The 22,362-nt window shown below is 36.0% G+C and overlaps 1 protein-coding gene across 2 annotated transcripts in view; it reads right to left on the bottom strand.

The window, feature by feature from the left end:
* Positions 1-7,383: 7,383 nt before the first annotated feature.
* Positions 7,384-22,362, bottom strand: part of mrps11 (mitochondrial ribosomal protein S11) — a 36,154-nt gene continuing 21,175 nt past the window's right edge. For both annotated transcript variants that reach the window (XM_051920846.1, XM_028823517.2), the window contains 4 exons: positions 20,889-20,987; positions 17,422-17,551; positions 16,301-16,366; positions 7,384-7,607 (listed from right to left, as the gene is read on the bottom strand). In XM_051920846.1, the coding sequence (XP_051776806.1) occupies positions 7,500-7,607; positions 16,301-16,366; positions 17,422-17,551; positions 20,889-20,987 (403 nt within the window). In that variant the 3' untranslated portion in view covers positions 7,384-7,499. The remainder of the gene's footprint in view (positions 7,608-16,300; positions 16,367-17,421; positions 17,552-20,888; positions 20,988-22,362) is intronic.

Here is a 22,362-nt window from a genome sequence, read left to right as displayed (position 1 = left end):
GACCACTGAAGGCTCACCCTCAGTCTTTATCTTTGGAGGCTGACAGCAGATCTTTCAGTGGTTATTCAATTTGTCACAAGAACAACACAAAGTCATCAAAAAGGTTTGGGGCAGCCACATGTATATTGTTCGTTGGCTGCAAAAATGTTTTAAATTGAACAGAGGTGTTCACATATATGAGTCCAAAACAGAACTGAGCTATGTAGTTAAGATGGCGGCTTTATATGCTGAGAAAAGGTAGTGACGTCATCTGTGGTGACCGGAACCGGAAGTGATGTCTTCTGTGGTGCCCGGAACCGGAAGTGACGTCATCTTTGGTGCCCGGAGCCAGAAGTGACGTTATCTGTGGTGCCCGGACCTGAAAGTGACGTCATCCGTGGTGCTGGAACCCTGCAGGATTTCCCATGGATGGTCTGCAAGGGATTGTTAGAGACAGTCAGTGCACCCCACCGCCCCCTGATCTGGAGTGGAATTGCTATCATTCAGTCTCCCAATAACATGTGTGTGACATGTTATTTACTCATTTGCTTGAGAGTAAGTTGCAACAAGTGGTAGATTTGCTAAACCAAAGTTATAATGCTGGCCACCTTCCTTCAGAATGGGTGTTAGCAGTGATTGTTCTAGTACTGAGCCCAGGTAACGAACAATCAGATCCAGCTAGTTATAGACCTATATCATTAACCTGACATGTGGATAAAATGATGAAACAAATGATGACTGACAGATTGACATATTATTTGGAAAAGGAAAAACTGTTGTCTCCACGAGTGTGGATTTAGGAAGGACAGAGTGACTTTAGATTTTGTATTGTGTAAAAGATCAGACGTCAGGAGGCCAATAAGGAGGTGCTGGAGGCAATTTTCTTTGATATAGAGAAAGCATATGGTGTGCTCTGGAAAGTGGGGCTGCTGATAAAATTACAAAAACTAGTTATAAGGTGATGAATGTATAATTAGATCAATTTCTTATTTCAAAGGACCATTCAAATCAGGGTGGGTAGGGAGTACTCAAAGGCATATAATTTACAAAATGGCACTCCCTAAGGTAGTGTCTGCAGCCTGATGTTGTTCAATATAATAGTAAATTATATTTTCAATATGCTTTATATTGGCATATGTAAGTTATTATATGCCGATGATGGGCTTCAGTTGGGATTTCGTTTTAGTAAAAGAAAATCTAAGTCGGCAGTGGATCTGTGATTACATGGACAATCTACTGAACAGGTGTCAGTGTCACATTCTGGGGAATGTGGATGGATGTGAGACTTGCCTGAAAACATCATACCAACAGAATAACAGGGAAGTGGAAAGTTTTTCTTGTCATTATATGTTTAGTGTTGTATGACTAGGGGGACGATAGAAAATCTCTCAATACATAATATTGGTCATTAATAAGATCAGTTATAGATTCTGGGTGTATTGCTTACAGGTCTGCTGCTCCATCTGTATTAGAAACGTTAGATGGACTACAACCACAAGCTTTACGTATGTGTCATGGTGTATTTAGATCTTCCCCCGTCTCGGTGGTACAGGTGAAAGTAGGCCAAATGCTATTACATTTATATAGGCTTCAGTTAGCTATGACATATTGGGTTCATCTTTATGGTCATGAAGAAGAATATATTTACAGATTTCAGGGAACATCTTAGCAGCAGGATTAATAGTTTTGGATTGGTTAGGAATAAACAAGCAGAAGACATGAATCTTAGTGATGTCATATACAGTATGTCCCTGGTGTGGTATTACTTATTCTCTTTCCATGGTTGGTTCCTCTATCTAAGGTACATATCACTCTGCAGAACATGGGAGATATGAATCAGGGAGATTGTCGATCAATGTGAACGATATTAATATTATGGCATTAGTAAAATATCTACAAATGGATCAAAAGACTCTAGTACTCTCTATGCAGAGACAGCATACTACATTCCAGAATTTCAAGTTTCGGGCAAGAAGTGAATATCTGACAAGTTATCAGTTTACACATCAAAAAGGGTGGCGATTTTACTAGCACTGTAGTGCATTGGTGGAGTGGTGGCTCTGAGGCTAGGAAAGGTTGCCGGTTCAAATCCCATAAACACAAAAAGAGACTCTACTCCGTTGGGCCCTTGAGCAAGGCCCTTAACCTGCAATTGCTCCATCCTGGGTATGATGTTAATCTGCATCCAGCCCTGCATGTAGGCCCTCCAACCTGTAGGGAAAAACCTGGGGGTTTGTGGCAAAAATGGCACTCCAGCCACCATAAAAAATCTCACACTGGTTCCATTCCATCTGAACTGGTGTAGTGCTGAGGTGCCACCCATTGCATGGCTGCACTCGGGTCCTAATCTGGGATCCTGAGTTGGTTTGTCATGTGGTGGGTCATGTGCGGCAATGCGCTGTATCAGCGAGCGCTCCTAACCTCTCCTCTCTGTGGTGCATGGAGGATGTACCGTGATCTAGATAGATAAATCTTTATTGTCATTGTCACTTTTACAAAAGAACAACAAAATTAAAGGAAATTCATTCATCTACTCGGATTCATTATCTGTATTGAAATGCCTAAAATTTGGAGTATCTGCCTGATGGCAAAATGCTATGATAGAAATCAGACTGAGTTTGTTTCAGCTGAGGAATATGGGAATTATGGTATGGTTCTTGTGGATTTCAGCACATATTGGAATAGAAGGAAATGAAACTGCCGTCAGATTGACCAATCATTAAAAAAGCAAAATATTGATCTAAATATTCCAGTAAGTAAGGGTGAGGCAAAGACTTTAATCAAACAGGCCACATTTGCAATCTGGAAAGATACTTGGGATAAATAAATAGAAGGGAGGCATATGAAAGGGAGAGAAAGGAGCTGATGGGACAGAATTTCACAATGGGTGCTTTAAAAGGCCTAGTCTGGTCGGGGAGCATGCACTGGTACAGCATGTTGCCGCACCCACCACACAACGAAACAGCTTGGGATCCTGCTTGGCAGGCCCCTGCAGGTAGACACGCAGTCCAGTCCCACTCTCCAGAAATGACCCCCTCTCTCCTGCAGCCAGGTGTTACGTGGGCGACCCCTTGGCCTTAGCAAAGCATAGCCAGTATTTACTGTTGGGATGGGGGAAACTTAAATTCAAACTTAAATTCATTTAAATCTTAAGTGTCTTTTTATTTCTTATGTTTGCACAAGTTGTAGTTTCCTAAAAAATGAATAGTTTTCATTTTAAGCACTTGCTGCAACTTGTCTTGAGTAAGTTTTCATCAACAGATTTTACAGACAAAAGTGAATACTGGCAGGAAATAGTTCACAACTGTAATCTGAAAGAGAAGACATAACAGGTACAGTGCCATCTACTGGTAAATAAAAGCAAAAATGGGCCGGGAAAAATGTCTATTATTTATCTTTTTGATCTTTATTCAAAATTTTAATAAAAAAGACTTAAACTGAAGTAAAATAATTGAAAGGGACAAAAATATAAAACATTTTTTTTTCAAATATATGTATGCCACAATTATTGGCATCCCTAGGAAAATATATGGATAAAATCTAACTGGTTTATTCCCATTCATTTTTTATATTTCTAAGTTCATGTAAGTGTTGATGCAGTTGCAAGTGGTCAGCCGTGACTTGCCGTTTCACTGGGGTATACATCTTCGGCAACACATTGGCTAAATTCTGCATTATGGGAAAGACCCAAGAACACAATAACAATGTGCGGCAAAAGGCTGCTGAACTGCATAAATCATGAAATGGCTATAAGAAAATAGCTGAACAGATGAAGTGGTCAATTCATTAATTTTAAAGTAACTGGAGATGTTAAGAATTGGCCTGGATGGGCACAGGTGTCTGCACTGACCCCATGCACATCGAGGAAAACGGTTTAGGAGGCCCAAGAATCTCCAAGGATCAAAGAGGGAGAATTGTAGTCATTAGTTGGGTCTTGGTGTCAGAAATTCTCCAAAACTACAATCAAATGTCACCTATAGTACATAACCTTAAGTTGTTTGGGAAGGTTGCCAGAAGAAAGTGTCTGCAGTCCCCAAACTAAATACTCACTAATTTTTTGATAGGACCCAATTATGGTGTCAGGTGAGCCAAAAAGAGAGCTTTTCAGCATTAACCACCAGAGGTGGTTTAGATAGATAGATAGATACTTTATTAATAAGAGTAGAGGTAACAAAAGGCAGGCACTCTGAACTATAGTGGTGGACAGACTGTTATTCTCTCAAAGGCCCTTGACAACTTGAAAGGGCTCGTCTATATTTCACGCTCAGAACGTGTATGCGCCCACATCATGGCTGCCATGTGTTCCCAGCGTTCATTTCACGTGTCCTCTGAGCAGGTCCTCAGAAATTAACACGACGCATGTGCGAGTTGCAGTACCAGCAAAAAGTAGGGGGGCGCAGTGTGCTAAAAGTCGAAATGTGAAGTCAGAGTCTCTGTTTACTATCTACATGTGACTGAAAGCCTCTATGCGGATCCTACGGGATCGATGTGCGCGTTTCGATGTTTGATGAATGGTTTGATGTAGTGAAGCAAAATGCCGACATACAGATGCATTTGTGGTGCTTTTATATTCGAGTGTCACATATTCCCGATCGTAATGACGCGATACATTTTAAAAGTCTCACATGCCATCTTTTTTTTTTTTTTTGCAACTTCACAACAGCAACATAATTTACAGCGCTGCATTTGAACCACTGAGAAAAAAAATTAAGGATATGGTGAAAACGTGTATTTTACGATTAAAGTGGAAATTTTGGCTTTAATCTTGCAATGTCCACTTTAACCTCGTAGTTTACTATATCATTAAAGCAGACCGTTGTAAATGTCATCCCAGTTTTTAATCGCTACGGCAAGCAGCAATAGATCACCACACAGAACACATTAAATGTATGATATTCCAACTCTCTGCAAATTTAGAATCTTTAGATTTATACTTGATATCACTTTCATGATGAAATGCATTAAAGTATGTATGTTACATTTTACAGATAAATCGTTACATTTTGTTTAAATAATGAATACTGTTAATAATTACACACATGGGGGTGACACGGTGGCAGAGTGTTAGCACTGCTGTCTCGCATGGAGTTACGTCGCTGGTATTCCATGCTTGGATTCCACACTGTGCTCCAGTTTCCTTCCAAAAATATGCAGATTTAGTGGCACTAAAATGACCAGTGTATGTGTGTGCTTGTATTCACCTTGCGATGAGCTGAGGCCCTGTCCAGGTATTGTTTCTGCCTCGTGCCCAATGCTTGTTGGAATGGACACATCCCTGGATTTATGGATTTAATCATTAAACATCCTTTTCAGAGATATTGCAGTAAGGTGTCATCGGAATTTAATGGGTGTTCCAGGCAATTCACAACACAGAGAAGCCGAACCTGTACTCACCGTGAGAGTATCTTGCACTGCCACCTGCTGGATTCCTCCAGATTTACGTAAAGTACGCCATATAAACAGTAAAACGCTTGTGTAGAAGGAGTGTCCGCTGGAGCATGCGTCGCGTGAAGTATAAACCCAGCCTTAGGATACATGGTATCATGGACTCTTATAAACATTCAGCAGATATTATGATTTTCCAGCTGACTGTTGGATTTTGAAAAAATATGGAAGGGCTGAACAGAAGAATCCACATGTTTGGACTTTAAAATCTGAAGGATTCTGTATGGAGAAATGGCGTTAGATCCCTTGACATGCACTCACCATCCTCATTAGGCATTACTGGAGATGAAGGCAAAGGGGGCTGCGCAAAGTCAGTAAGTCATTCTCCAACCCACTATATCCTAACAGGCTGCACAAAATATTAAATGAAAAGTTGCTAATAATTATGGTACGTATTTACTTGAGAAAAATATTTGTTTTATGATTAGATTTTTTTTAAATTCAATTATTGTGCTTTAGTTGGATATGTTTTTGTTAATATTTTGATGATAAACAGTAGACTTTTTCACAGCCCATTTTCCTTTTATGGACTAAGGGTGCCAATATGGCAGCACAGTGGTAGTGCTGCTACCTTACATTAAGTTGTCCAGAGTTCATATCATGCGTTCTCCTTGCATGAACTTTGCATGTTCTCATTGTGTTCACTTGGGTGCTCCAGTTTCCTCCCACATTTCAAAGACATGCAGGTTAGGTGGACTGATAATGCTAAATTGGCCCTAGGTTTGAATTTATGTTCACCCTGAAATTAACTGGTGTCTTGTTCAGGGATTGTTCTCGCCTTTATTGAGCGGGACTGGCTGCTCCATCACCCTGTTCAGGAGAAGTGAGTTTTGGAAGATGGAGGCCAATATTAGATGCCAATCACACGGGAAAAAAATAAATAAATAAATAAAAAATGCTGTGCCTAATGTAACTATTCCTGTGCTCGGTTTGGACAAATCAATCAGAGCTCTTTGTTTCAATAGACCACATCTTTTGCCTTCCTATATCATAGGTTTCAACATCTTGGCATGCTACCTTGCATTTAATGTGTGCCCAGTCTCCTACAGGTGTTAAATGTGTTATGTACTGCAAAGCCATCATCCTCAGCCACTGAATACTGCAGTTTGGATAGCAAGTTTTTGAGAGGCACGCATATTTTTGGGTTCTCGTCTTTCTTACACAGAAGCTTAACATGAGAGCTCACAAATTGTTCGTCTCCAAATAATGGAATTTCACTTTGCATGTACCAATTCTATACACTCTAGGAAATACCTTACACTGTTTTCCAAATAATATTTTACAAATCAAAAAGGTGTAGCTCTGAAATCTTTTTCTTCAACGTAGAATACCCCCAGTCTGTATTACCCTCCACGCTATTAGATCTTATAGGGTGAGGAGTACTTTTTTTTTTTCTAACATTATGTCAATAATTTGAAATGCTGACACAGCATGTAGTTTCTGACAGAAAGTAAACCTACACATCAATAAATAGGTTCTGCTAATAAAATAATCATGTTTAGGTTTCCATGAATAAATAGCTTATATTCATCTGCTTTAAAATAAATGCAATCAATTAATGAAGCTTTTGCCTATTTTGAAAGGTAACAAAAGATTCATTATTTTATGCAGATTTACTTCAATGTTATTCTGTTGCAGAAAATACACCTCCAGTTTATCACACAAATGCAAATTTTCTCAACTGATTTTATATGCTCAGTATTTTATAAATCCAAACTGTATAACCTTGATTTTAAATAATATTTAAATGATTATTTTGTCCTGTCTAAATGTACGGTGGATTTATAGGTTTTCGCTTCACTTTGTCTTTTATTAAAAATCATTAATTTCCCCTAGAGTTATCATTCTTGGAAAAGAAGGTTATGTGATCCACCCACATAGCCAGAACCACAAACAAAGCAAATAGCTGTAAATCACAACATCCTGCCTCGAATAAAAAATAAACACAGAACATAAATATTTATTGTAACAGAACATAAATATTTATTGTATAAATGAAGAGGTTCAATGACCTGAGTTTAGTAAAATCCAGACGATGGTCACAAGGATGAAGTTTTGCTCTTACATACAACAGCCTAAATCCTGCGTGCTTTCCTTGGTCGACAGCCATTGTGAGGGATGGGAGTGTTGTCTGTGATGGAAACTACCTCTAATCCACCCATTGTTAATCCTTTAATGGCAGACTGCAAGAAAACACATACAACATTTTACTATACAGTAAAAAAAGGTCCAACAGCAATGATATAAAAACACATTATGTTATTAATTCTGAGAAATTAATTAATTACCAATTTGGAAAAAAGAGCAAAGGTGATTTTTTTTTGTTTTTTTTTTTTTAAACGTTTTAAATTATCTTTACCAGGGGTGCCATTAGTTTTTAAAGGGACTGTAAAGTAACACACATCAAACACAAGCTCCAAAAGTGTGCAACTGCAGCTCTTACTACTCAGGCTCCAAGATTAGAATCAGAATTAAGTCAGACATCACTCAGGTTGTGGTAGCATAGAGGCAAGCACTGCGGTCTGTCATCTTGTAGACATTCTGTTCAAATCCCACCTTGATCACAGTTTGGAGTTTGCATGTTCCTTCGGTGTATGAGTTTTCTGCAGTTACTCTGGTTTCCCCTCTATCTCAAAGATATGTGTTAACTGGTGACTCTAAATGGTTCTGGAGTCACAGAGCATGAGTGTTGAAGCACTCATATGATGTACTGGTGTGCTGCTGTCTACAGTTAGTTCATGCCTTGCAAACAATACTGAATGATAACCCCTAGGTTCTTGTAAATATGAAAATAGATGGAAACTATTATATATATATATATATATATATATATAATTATAAAAAAAAATCTTGGGGAGGCAGACTAGGGAGACAAGACGTGATCTTCTTGGAAAACAATTTGAAGTCCCGTGAGAGACACTTTAACTTGTTCCCATCTCTAAAAAAAAAAAAAAAACAACAAGCAAAACATGCAGCTCTAGAGCAGCAGATAATCTGACTGCTACTCCCTGCATGTGTTCAGTTCAGCCTTTCCAGTTACTGGATCTAAATCTAATAGTATGCCTTTGGGATGTGGCAGAACAGGAGATTTGCAGCATGAATGTGCAGTTGACAAATCTGCAGAGATTACATGAAGCAAGTATGTCAACATGGACCAAGGTCTCAAAGGAATATTTCTCTTGTGGAATTAATGCTATGAAGAAGTGAGGCGCTTTTGAGAGCAAAAGTAGGCCCTACTCAGTATTAGTATAGTGTTCCTAAAAATTTGAATGTACTGGAACAGCAAGGCAAATGAATTTGTTTTTGCTGAGCACTGAAGTAACTTGTGTGTGAAATCAAAAAATGAATATGAGAAAAGGGATCAGAGTTTTACTTCCTGGTATTTACATCCAGAAATGTTAAACAACACAGGACACAGCACGATTTGTATCAAACCACTCAGTTTTTCCAAGTGAGCAAAAGTATTTGAACATAACCACTGACAGGCGTTTCTTGTTACCCAGCTGTGTCATATAGGATTCATTGTTTAATCATTTACAATCCCTGGATATCTATTCTAAGTTTAAACTTTAGCTTTCACTTGTGGAAACTCCATTTGTGGTTAAGAAGGGTAGACCAACATGAAGATCAGAAAACTGTCTATGGAAGAAAAGCATGCCATTCTGACGCTGAGAAAAGGGAGAAAATCCATTAGAGGTATTTCAGAAATATTGGGCATAGCATGTACTACAATTTGGAATGCCCCAATAAAGAAGGAAACCATTGGTATACTGAGCATCCATCCATCATACTGAGCAACAGGTATCAAAATGGTCGTCCAAGGAAAACATCAACAACTGATGACAGGCACATGGTGAGAGAAGTATAGAAAAACCCCAAAACAACAGTCTATAACATCATGCACAACCTCCAAAGAGGAGGGGTGCTAATATCACAGTCTACTACTCAAAGGAGACTTGCATAGAGGCCATACTGCAAGATGCAAACCACTCATCAGCAGTCAACATCGGAAAGGCAGATCGGAATAAGCAAAAAAGTAGAGAGATGAGCCACAACAGTTGTGCAACAAAGTTTTATGGACTGATGAGACAAAGGTGAACCTCTACCAAAGTGATGGAAAGGCCAATGTATGTTGAAAGAAGGGATCTGCTCATGATACTAAACATACAAGCTCATTTGTGAAGTATGATGGATGTTGTGTTATGGCTTGGGCTTGTACGGCTGCTTCTCGAAGAGGTTCAATCATTTCTATTGATGATGTAACTCATGATGGTAGTAGCAGATTGAACTAGAAGTCTACAGAAACACATTGTCTCCCAATTTACTGAGAAATTCATCCCAACTAATTAGGGGAATTTTATTATGCAGAAACACAATAATTCAAAGCACATTGCCACCTCAAAAAAGGACTTCATCAGGGGAAAAAACGGAAGGTTTTGGCCTGGCCAAGTCAATTACCTGATCTTAACCCAATTGAACATGCATTTCAATTCATGAAGAGAAGACTGGAGAAAGAACCCTCACAAAACAGACAACAACTAAAAGATACTGTGGTAAAAGCAACCAAGGCATAATCAATAAAGAAACAAGAAATCTGGTGGAGTCCATGGGTTACAGCTTGATGCAGTTACTGTAAGCAAGGGATATGCAACCAAATATTAAGAAATTTTGAGTTTAATTTAGTTGAAAACATTCTGTTCTGATACTTTTGCTCACTTGAAAAACTGGGTGGTTTGATACAAATTGTGCTATGTTCTATGTTGTTTAACATATCTAGATGAAAGTACTAGGGAATAAAAGCTGAAACTCTGATCTCTTTCCTCATATTCATCTTTTCATCTCAAATACAAATGTCTTCAGTGCACAGCAAAACCAAATTAGTTGGCCTTGCTGTTCCAATACTTTTGGAGGGGACTGTATATCAATACATAAGTTTCCTCATTTTGTTTATTATTTTTTAATTTTTTTTTACTTGTAGTATTTTAGTTTGTTAGAGCACTCCAAAAGGAGCCAAAGTATGTGTCACTATTATTCACATTTGTAATATTTACTAGACTCTTTTTTTCTTTATTCTTGAATCTTCACATTGATACAATGCTTAAATTACAAATTTATTTGTATAAGACCTGACATTCTTTGGTCGACATTTTTCATTATTTCTTTTTATGATTAACCTCTATTGTCGGCTTGTTCTACCAGGACATTCTTTGATTAAATTTGTAACTGCTGGAATTTCAGTTTCACCTGAGACTATGCATTTTTAGGTGTGCCATATTCCTTGACATGTTGGAGAACTGGGTCTCATGAATTTGTGATCTTAGCTTCTTAGCTTCATTTTTCTCAAAGCAAGATGTGGGAGGATTTGGTGAGGTGTGGATAGAGAAGGAAATGAGAACAAGTTTTTTTTGTGTGTGTTTTCCCCACGTGGTCTCATTCTGTAATTTATTAGTCAGTTTATTGGCTGCAAGACCCAGCAATAAGGATGTGAAATTGGTGGCAACACTAATAAAGATGGAAGGCAAAACAGTACAATTCAGATTAATCAAATCATATGTATAAGCTGGAATCTTAAAAGTCTCAAGAACTACAATACGAGAAAAAGTACTGACAAATCTCACATCCTTAAAGGTCAAGATAGTATTTTTACGGGAGATCCACTTAATGAGCAAGGATCAGTTTTGGTTAAAAACACTGGGTTGTACAAATTCTTCATTCTAACTATAAGGACAATCAGAGTTGTGAGAATTTTAATTCACAAAACAATTTCATTTTTAGCCACTGAAGTAGTATCCAATTCTGAAGGACAATATATTATGGGTGATAGTGAAATCTATACAAATCTAAATTAGTTCTGGCTAATGTATACACACTGAGCATGGAGAATACAGAAATCATGCTTAAGGTTTTTCCATTAGTTTCCAGCATGAACACTCAAACTTACAATGGCTGGAGACTTTAATTGCGTATTGAATCTAGACTTACAAAGATCCTCAGCATTTATACCTGTAGCATCTAAAATCGTGACACCCATGGGGACTTGATTTTACTATACAATATTAAATCTTGTAAACACTAATCAATAGTTATCCCCTACAACAGTCCTGTTATTTTTGTAGCTCAAATCCTTATGCTCTATCTAATATCCTTACAACTGGTAACTTATCCCATTGATCCTACCCGATGAAGACTTTATAAAACTCATCCATACAATTAAATATTCTTCTAAAGACCAATGGCTTCCCCAGAGATTTCTGAAAGAGCAATCTGAAAATACTGTAAGACATTTTAATAGGACACATTACTTTTTATGTGAAACATACAAGATAAATTGCATATTAAAAAGGCATCAGAACCGACTACAGATATTTCTAGAACTGACTAGGAATATACTAGATCACCAAATGAGGCACCTTGAAAGGAAAAGGTTGGCTCAACAACTGGAATATTATATTATGACTACAAAAAAAAACAAACAATCACACCACCATCATTATGGAAATGAAAAAGTGTAAAAGGTATTAGTATTTCATTATCCAATTTTCATTTCTATTACTGGGCTGAAAATAATCACACAATGAAATACTGGAAATTAGAAGACATCCACGTATCTACAACAATTCAGTTGGCAATGGATAGGAAATCCGATTCTAAATCTTTTTTGTATAGTTTGTCCTGTGCTCTAGTCATCAATAATTACCTTCAATTTAGAAAAAAGCTACTGGTTTTCAAGCTGAGAAGCTCCCATCTGTTGGTCCTATACATGAAAATCGACTATTTCAGCCTTTGAAGGCCTAGTTTTGTATTTTTAAGTCAAAGTTATTTCTTCACAATTATGGTATATATTATTTTTCCACATAAAACTGTACTCTAAAGTGTACCTTTTTTTAATTTTTTCTTTTTAAAATAATTTTAAAAAACACATTGTCTGTTTGTGCCCATTACAATAGGGCTTACGGAATCTGGGTCCAAAAAAAAAAACAACTTAACAAGTAAGTCCACTTTGAAGAGGCAAAGGTTTGAGTTTAAGAAAACATGCTTGCTGCGTTTATGGGGCATCCTTGCGATATTGAAAGGAAACTAGAAACAATTATTTATTAATGCTTCTTGTAACTACTTTCCTTGAAGTAAGAATACATTTCCTGTTTGTGCGTCTGCTCACAGCTGCCATCGTGGGTGGAGTTTAGTTTCTGTCTGTCAAGAAAATGGTTGAAAATGTGCCTATCATTGTCTTAAATGTAAATTTAGAAAAGAATGTGTTTACAGGCTTCATTGACTTCCTTATAATTGTAGCATGAGGTGTCAAAACAGATTTGCGTAGTGAATGTACTTATACACTTCAAAAATGAGGGATGGATAGAATCAGGCCAACACCTAACTACTACTAATATATTAGACATCAAATATATACACAACTACTTACAAACCTAGCAATAAAAATTATTAATAAGTACATAAAACATACATCACAAACAACTCTCCCCAGACAATTTACACATTCCTGAAAGTCTTTACGGTTAAATGGTGGGGAATGGATTCAGAAGTGCAAATGACAGTTTCTGGCTGCTGCATGTGAAATGTCCCACTACATCCTTCACATCCGGTTTAACACGCATAATGTCTACAACTACACACTACAATTTCCACAATCCTCTCTGGTCCTATACATGAAAATCTGCTATTTCAACCTTTAAAGGGTATGTTTGGTATTTTCAATTCAAAGTTATTTCTGCAGAATTATTGAATATATCAATCTGCCACATACATTTGTGCTCTAAAGTGAATCTGCACCTGCAAGTCTGTTTAAAGACACGGACCCCATATGTACAAACCAGGAATCTATGCCAAAGGTACTGTTACTAACATAACAATTGGGACATACTATATAAAAATTAAAACCCCTCATGTGGTAACACTACATGGTAACCACGGTACCTTAAAGTTATGGCTTGTATCTCTTAAATTGCATGTTATAACTTGATTGGAAGATCTTCTGAAAGCAGACCTGTGAGTTTGTAGTCCTAATTTCTCTGAACAAGTACTTGCAACCAAAGAGGTGGAAAAGCAAAAAAAACAGCAACTGCAGTTCCAAACATACTGTATCTCTCATGAGTCACTTCGCTGCAACTGAAACAGGCTGAAATGTAGAGCTATAAAGTAATAGCAACAGCAAAGTCTTTCTCTTAACTGAATACTGTTAAGATGAGTAGCTCTTATATAGAGCGGCAAGGTAGAACAAAAGTTACTAGTACTGTTTCATGGTCCTAGAATCATGGGTTTGAATCATGTGGTCCATGGAAATAATGACAACAATATTCATAAGCAAACTTACTCTAATGAAAGCTGCCCATTTGGTCCTTCAGATTTTGACTGTTTCTTCTAGGTTTATTTTTGGAAGGTGGACAAATGTCTGCAGAACTTGATAATTGAAAATTACACTCTTTTCTGTTGTGCCATACTACAGCCTCATGTACCAAAGTGGGCTCATCCCCTGAAATATCTATGTTTTTCAGTGGTGGAAGTAGCACATCTCACTCCCTGTAACAGAGGCACTCTCCCTAAGTAGCCATAACATTGCATTTTCTACATGTGCACCACCTTGTCAGTTGCATCACTGTACCTTCGAGTTGCATATTTTGCTTTTTTCGTCTCTGACTCTTCCCTCACTCTGTTGTTTTTCTTTCCCATTGATCTATTGGATTTACTCTTAAGTATATTCTGGCTTCTATACATACAGTTCAGCGATAATGCTAAATGTATCCTAATCATTATAGTCGGACATTTTGCGGATTTAAAACAATAGCTTATTTGTCTAAATCCTCAAATAAAACATACCAGAAAGTAGTAGATTCTGAATATAAAAGTTCATAAAACGAGCTAGAGGAAACCAAAACCCCTGAGGGTAAAAGGTTATTGTGGAGGGACAGTTGGCAAGTTGCAGAGCTTCCTTCTTTTAAAATGGCCAAATCTCACAGTTTGCTTACTTTTTAAATTTCATACTAAAATAACGCACTGTTTTACAATACTTGTGCAGACTCAAGACACAGTTTAATACCCGATAACATTCTTTCTTACCTTAAAAAATTGACATATTTAGGAAGTTTATGCCTTTTTTCATGTTTGGATTCAGGTCACCTTATGCCATATTGTAAGGTGCAGTCTTTTTAAAATTTATAAAAACATTTCACTTTAGAACACAGTTTAATGTCACAAGTTAGTATATATACCATGATTAAAGGAAGAAATAAATTTTATTTGACAAAGACCTAACTTATCCTTTAACCTATGGACTATTCTCTCTATAAGAAGAAACAAGCACTTGTAACATATAAAGATCTCTACATTGATAATAGTAATGCAAAAGATGCAAAATTTAGTTCCACAGTTAATCTTCCAGAGAAACTTTGTTTTCTATATTTAAACCTGCAAATTTAAACTCAACCTGACCAACTTTCCTCATCTTTCACATATGTCTATCCCAGAGATAAAAGTCGATAGGGTAGATGAAGATTTAGACAGAATCCACAAAGTACAGCAAAACATGTTTTAAGGAACATGCTCATTAAAGATCATTGGGAACAACAGGAAAGAGATCATTCAATTATAATTTCAGAAAAGGAATGAAATTCAACCATTCATAAGTTACACTATAGTTTGCAATGCATCAAACATACCATGATTCAATTAAAAGCTGCCCATTGATCACACATATCTCATCTAAAATTATTTAAAAAGTGTCCAGGGCAAGGTCCAACCTGTAAGCGTCATCATCAAGCACCTGTATCACTAGGTCACATGTTTTGACAAATGCCCTACACTTAAACCCATTTTGGGCAAAGATTTTTGTATATCTCTAAGATTGTCTTTAATTTAAAATTACTCCTAATGCCTTAACAGCTACATCTGGAGTAATACTAGATGGAATAAGCTATGGAAAATAAACTGTAATATCCTACACCACACTAATTGCAGTGAGATTTATTTTGCTCAATAGGAAGAATCCTAATCCATTCTCTCTAACTCAGTGGTAAAATGATGGTCTGTATTATTTCAAATCAGGAAAAAAAAAAACAAATACTCTTTATGATGGTCTCTGCATAGCTTCTTAAAAACTTCAGCAAAGATTCATTAACATAATAATAAAATAAAGATGCCTGGGTTGTGTTTGACCTTTTTATTTTACTTGCTGTTTTAACCTATAAATCAAAGAACCATTCTAAATTGCCATAATACTCCATTCAGAAATAGCACATTGCAACTGAAAGGTTTATAGATGAAGTACTGCATAGAAACCACAGAAAAGAACAATGATTTTGAATAATAACTTAATGTTTAGTACCAGAACAAGAAAAATATTAATAAAGTCCAAACCCAGTACAAACTGAACCCTTGCCTGTTACCACTTGTTTTTTCTTTACTTGCTGTCTCTTAAACTTTCATTTGAGAAAGTACTGGCTCTAACACACTGTTACATACAACATAGTAATTACTGGAGTTGGAAAGGTAAAAAATTTGTCAGGTACACATCCAGGCTCCACCAGATATCCAGATATGTCAGTGTTAACATCTTTTGGCTGTATTTATATTTTGGGTGTTGATTTTTAAAAAATTATTTTGACTCAAAAACATAACTGAATATATGATGTACTGTTTGCTACCTTAATTTTTGTATTTTTCACAGTGTCTGAAGGAGTGCTATAATGAAAAAAAAACAAGCAACCATAAAAATCTTACTCTAAATACCGAGGCCTGTCATTCTAAACTGTTGGCACACAAACAATGTGGACAGCAGCACTTAAAGCAGAATCTACTTTTAATTAACAGCCTGGCATAGAAATTGAGCTTTGGTGCTATAATCACGTAAAACTGAAAGTATTACCATGCGTCCTGGTCCCAGACCCTTCACTACAACTCGCACATGTAACACTCCTTTGCTATGTGCTTTCTGAAAAGAAAAAAACAAGCAATCCATGAATAGCAATAATATACAGCAAAATTACATGAGAATCCCAAAAACAAAAAGGAAAAGGACAGTTAATGGAAAGTATGGAATTATTTCTCATTGCAGAGAATAATAAAAAATACTCAAAAGAAAAGAAAAAAATGGAACGGCAAAATATCAAGGGGACAGCCACAATTAAGTTTTTTGGCACAATCTTAAAAAAAAAAAAAAAAAATTATTTTATTGCTTTAAACAAATAAAGCTAAGTACATGCCGTTTACAGATTAGGTGGACAAAATGTTATGATTTAAACATGAATAATTTGTGAAAAGCAATAAGATATTACAGCAGTAGTTTAAACAATGAAAATTAATTCTAATGGAGAAAAATGCACAATTTCTCAAACTTAGATGCCAGCATGACTAATGCTGCCCATTCTTTCCACAATCTATTGTCCGGGAGAAGCTTTAGCCACTAGTATATTCCACCATGGTGTGCTAAGAAATGCCACTGAGGTTCTTCTTGCTCTCAGCTATCATGGTGCGTAATGCCTCACAATATTAAAACAGTCATCACCCTGTACATAGATACTTTGTTCTGACATAGTGCCAATATTCTTCTAGGGACACATCAAATGTATCTTTGGTATATTGTGTGTATAGTTCTAGGTGGTGCACTTAAGTAGTGGTTAGCACTTTTACTTGTTTTTTTACATTTTATGCTGTTGCTGAATTTCCATTACATCTTGCCTTAAGAAGGGGCCTGAATTGCCTCGAAAGCTTGCATATTATAATCTTTTCAGTTAGCCAATAAAAGGTGTCATTTTGCTTGACCTCTCATTACATCCATAATGGCTAACATGGTACAACACTCCAGTATTACATTCTGGAACTGGTAAACTATTTACTAACTCTCTACCTAAAGAATAAAAAAAAATTAATAGATTTATTGTTTAATGTTTATATGCTGAAATGACAGATACTTACAGGATTAAACTAGTGTTATTTTTAAAAGAGTTGGGAAAGGAAAAAATATTAAAAAATATGTAATTTTCTTACCGCTCCTGCTGAAATTCCAGCTGTCTGAGCAGCTACTGGTGTGGCCTTCTTTATATTTTTGAATCCTTCTGTGCCACATGATGTTCGAGTTATGTATTTCCCTGCGTGGTCAGTTACTTGGATGTGTGTACTGACAGAGGAAACAGCAAGAAATTTGAAATAATAAGAAACTGCATATATAGTACTGTGCAAAAGTTTTAGGCAGGTGTAAAAAAATGCTGTAAACAAAGAATGCTTTCAAATATTGAAGTGCTAATTATTTGCTGTATAACAATTGATGCTGGTTTGAAGGAAAAAGGTAGTAACACCAAATATTGATTTGATTTAGATTTTTCTTTTGTTCGCTCACTTTGATTTTGGAAATTGATAACAATAAACAATCACTTATATTTCTGAAAGCATTCTTTGTTTACAGCATTTTTTCACACCTGCCTAAAACTTTTGCACAGTACTGTACTCTTATATTTTCTCACAGAAATACATTTATTAGAGGTAGTCACAACAAATGAAAAAGCTGCATGTATGCTCTTCTTCAAAGTGGACATTCATTATTAATTACGACAATACAATGCATATTAGTTTGTTACTAAGACTATTGTAGCTTCAAATCAAGACATGTTACAAACTCTTATTATATATTATGATCAGACAACAAATATTGTTAATCAACAACTGTGGAGATCCTCATGTTTTCACAATATGAGACTCAGATAGTTGTTTCTAAATATTTCATAACCAATAATGCTTATGCACTGGATATGCTAGGACAATGTTTACTTGTTTTTATTTATTTATTTTTGGTTTCTACAGAATCACTGTTAACCAATTTATTTACAATAGCTTTATATCAGTAATGATTTCATAAGATTTCCCATTAAGTAAATTGCAATTGGGGACTTAATTAACAGTAGTCATATAATTATTGTTAGACTTCACATTTTATCAGCTAGTAATTTTTATTGCATGATCATCTGATGATTTGTACAGGTAAATTGCTAGAGACTACATCTTTCTTTTTAGCTTTTCCTTTGTAAATGTTTCAGATGTTACACTGCCACAGAGTTATTCCTTGATTAAATTGTGATAGTAACCACAGACTTTTTTTTAACCTTTTCAGGATAAAAATTAAAACCCAGATCAAAAGCATAAACAGTATTTACTATTGAAAACAAAAATGGCTGGGGAGTGCTTCTTTATCATATTTAGAATAGGTATGATACCCCTCTAGTAGATTGCCAGAAATGGTCAGGAAACAGGATGACTATCCTTCATGATGTAGAGTGTTACGGTATTTTAATACAGACTTCTGATTCCACAATATGTAATTTTTAATGGAAAGAGCATTTGGGATTTAGTTAAGCTAAAACTCTAAACTGAAGTAAAGGACAATCAGTGTTTGTATTATACAGGTATATTTAGACACTGAATGATGTAGACATCTATCTTATATATAGATCTCTAAAGGGGATTGTCAAAAAAGAACTTTAACAGAAAATATCACTATATGTGGATATGAAATGTAACTGTATATATCTGACCCACAAAATTCTGTACCTGCAGGCCTAAAAGCATTAGCAGATTTTCAAAACATATCTGGACTCAAAAAAAGTGAATTGTCTAGCACACAACATCAGACTGGACACCTTACCATTTTTCTTAGGAGATCAGTTTAAATATCTAGGGGTAAATATTACAAGCAAATATAAAGCATTTTTCAACAAAATGCTGCTGTCTGCATGGAAAAAATTAAACAAGACATGAACAGATGGTGTACCCTCCATCATTATGTGTGTGTGTGTGTGTTTTTGGATTTTTCCCCAGGAGATACTGTATATATCAAATTCTCTTTGTCCTACTGACTGATCTTGGGTTTACAGATCAATGATCAATGGCCATCAATGTAATCTTGTACAAATATGAAGTTATGGAGGGTCTAGATCAAAAGCAATATACACTGAATCATGCTTATTACATACAGCAATTTCATTTACAAGCTGCACATTTACGTGGCCGAAGTACTGAACTGAATGATTTAAGTACTGTACAGATAAGAACAGGTGAAAATAAATAATTTTGCAAAGTATGCACAATGTCTACCTCCTCTATGTTCTGTCTGTGCAGGATCCCTTTACTGAGCTGTACAAACATCCAAACTGACCAAAGCATACCATCTTTCCTGGCTGTTTTTGCTTGGTGAACCGGAGTGTAGCAGAATATCGTGGTGTGACCTCCAACAGGACATTTTTCTGTGAGTGTCGCCTATCTTTAATTTGTCCACCTCACGCCTATTTTCCGTGGATTGTGCCATCTTGTCTTCTGATGATCCCTTTTACCTCACTGCAAGCCCCATTACTCTGTACAATTAGTGTCTCAGCTTACACAGTGGCACTGTTGTGTTTGCAGCGTTCATTTGCATGAACTGCATGCCCCATTGCTCGATGAAATCACAGCTTCAGTGAAAAATGACTGACCTGCCTAAGATCAACCTACTCGGTACAGTTTTATTACTTATAAATAAAAAACAATGGATCAACTAAGTTTTTTTTCTATAATGTCACTAAATGTCAAAAAGAATCAGTCAAAGTGTTTTTGAGATTTTAAGGTATTTTGTTTTTCTACTGTGGGATATTTATTCCTAAATAAAGAAATATCAAAATGTCTTTTCTTAGCAGAAAGCTAAAGGCCTAGATGTAACATCCCACCATATTTAAGCTTTTTAACTATACGAGAAATACTGTTTTTGTTGATGAGTGAGTCAGTTAGTCAACTTTACAGTTTTAATATATATATTGTCTTGCCTTCATGTCTGAGGATGACCTTCCAGGCTCATCCTTGATAAGCAATACCACCCCAGGGCTGTTGCTAACAGTACCATCTCTTTCAGTTCCTAAGGCACAGAGAACATGGCCGATGAGGACAACTGATTCTGCCCATTCCAGCCAGAGTACTACACAGTATATACAAGGCACTCCGAGAAGGTGGCGTCTTATTGTGGACTAACTCTTGGCAGAGACTGATCCCTACTTGAGACACGAGAACTCCAAGCAGCAATTACAATTTGTGTTGGTTTATTTTATTAATTAAACAAGGCAACGTGGCTTCTGCCACAACATTTATTTTGGATTCATAAGTCCATGGGCTTTAAAAGAAAAATCAAATATTGCATTTACGTCTGTGGGCTGCAATTTTATTTTTAATTTCTGCATATATTGAATAAAATTAAATGTGGATGAATTTTGGCTTTTCTAGTTCACCATTAAGATTTCACTAAATCCCAAAGTAGCTAAATATCTTTTTTTTTTTTTTAATAACAAATGAGTTCTCTGCTACTCAAGTTATTCTAGCCCATTCCTAGTAACTATACCAAAAATGAAGATTAATTGATAAGTCTCTCAAAATACAGCAACAATTTTAATACTCCATATAAAAATTATTCATTTTAACTTGTATTTAATATATGGTCTTACTTGTTGTATGTTGCTTTAACATGTGCTATTGGGAGTTCTTCATACTTTTTGCCTTGCCAACGCAATCTGGATTCCTGGCCAGGAACAGGAGGGTAAATACTGAAAGAAATTAAAATAAAAAAGATAAAAAAAGTTTGGAAATATGAAATAAGTTTTAAATGTATACAAAAATACTGTATTTTAAAATGAGTAAATACTCTTATTTCAGGTCCTTTAGAATATCAAATACATATTAGGTTATATAATTAAAAAGTTTTATAGTAATATAAATATTTTAATGAAGAAATCTTATTTCCTTTTACTACATTTTTTGTGGATTTTGACAAACGATCCACCAAAAGATGGCAGCAGAGCTTCATGCAATTTCTGCCTTTAGGCATTACTGTCAGATTATTGAATTTCACAACTGTTACATTTTAACATGATTTTATTTTGTTGATAAATGTGATCAGTCTATAATAAAAGTAAATATTGCAGAAGACTGCTTTATTAAAAAATATAACTTATTTGTCAAAGAACAAAAAATAAACAAAGAAAATGTAAAAAATATATACAGCAATCACAAAAATTACAAAATGTTAATTTACTTAATTTATTTAAGCTTTTGAAGTTGATATATATATAATATATAAAGTTGATATATATATATATATATATATAAATAATATTTTTCTTCAGCTGGAGGGCACGTCTTCCTCGTAATCCCTCCAGCCACAACACAGTCCCAAGCACAGTATACAAATCACCAAGCACTCTGTTTCTCTCTTCCACCACCACCACCACTCCTCCTCAGCAAATTTTGTCCTCCTTCCACCCAACTCTGGCCGCTGAATGGTGGTCGCTGGCTCCCTTTTATTTGGTACCCAGAAGTGCTCCAGGTGCTTGATTGCCGGCATCCGGCTGCACTTCTGGGTAAGTCAAAACCAGCGCCCAAAAGGGGCCAGCAGCTTCTGCTACAGCACCCCCTGGTGGTGCCTGAAACCCCACAGAGCTGCACAGAACTCCAAACCCCATGAAGCCCTGGGGGAGTCCAAAGCACCGCTGCAACCCAGGGAGGATTCCCACCCTTGTCCCCCTGGCAGATCTGGTGAAGGGACGTCCCGGCCAGGCACAAACACACAGTATATAATAACATACACAATCCTTCTATAAATTACCTGCTAAATTGTTAAATCTATTATCTTTTTTTATGTGTAAGGTAGGCCCGATACAGTATGTTTAAGAATAACATAATATATGGTCCAGCACTAAAACCAAAAAAAAAAAAATGGATGAACATCCATTTACTGTATGCTTATTAAATATCGTTAGTAAACTGGCATTCTGTTACACTCTTCTAATTATCAAAATGTGTATTATTTGCCATAACAGCATATCTAATGCCTTGTGCTTGTGTAAAGTTAATAGTTTCACATTGAACTCAATATTTTCAATTAATGATTAAGCTAGTTAAGCATAGTTGTTGATTTCTAAT

The sequence above is a fragment of the Erpetoichthys calabaricus genome, chromosome 17, assembly GCF_900747795.2.
Source record: "Erpetoichthys calabaricus chromosome 17, fErpCal1.3, whole genome shotgun sequence".
Classification (NCBI taxonomy): Eukaryota; Metazoa; Chordata; class Cladistia; order Polypteriformes; family Polypteridae; genus Erpetoichthys; species Erpetoichthys calabaricus.
The sequence above is the reverse complement of the archived record's forward strand: the minus strand, read 5'-3'. Positions and strand labels throughout refer to the sequence as shown.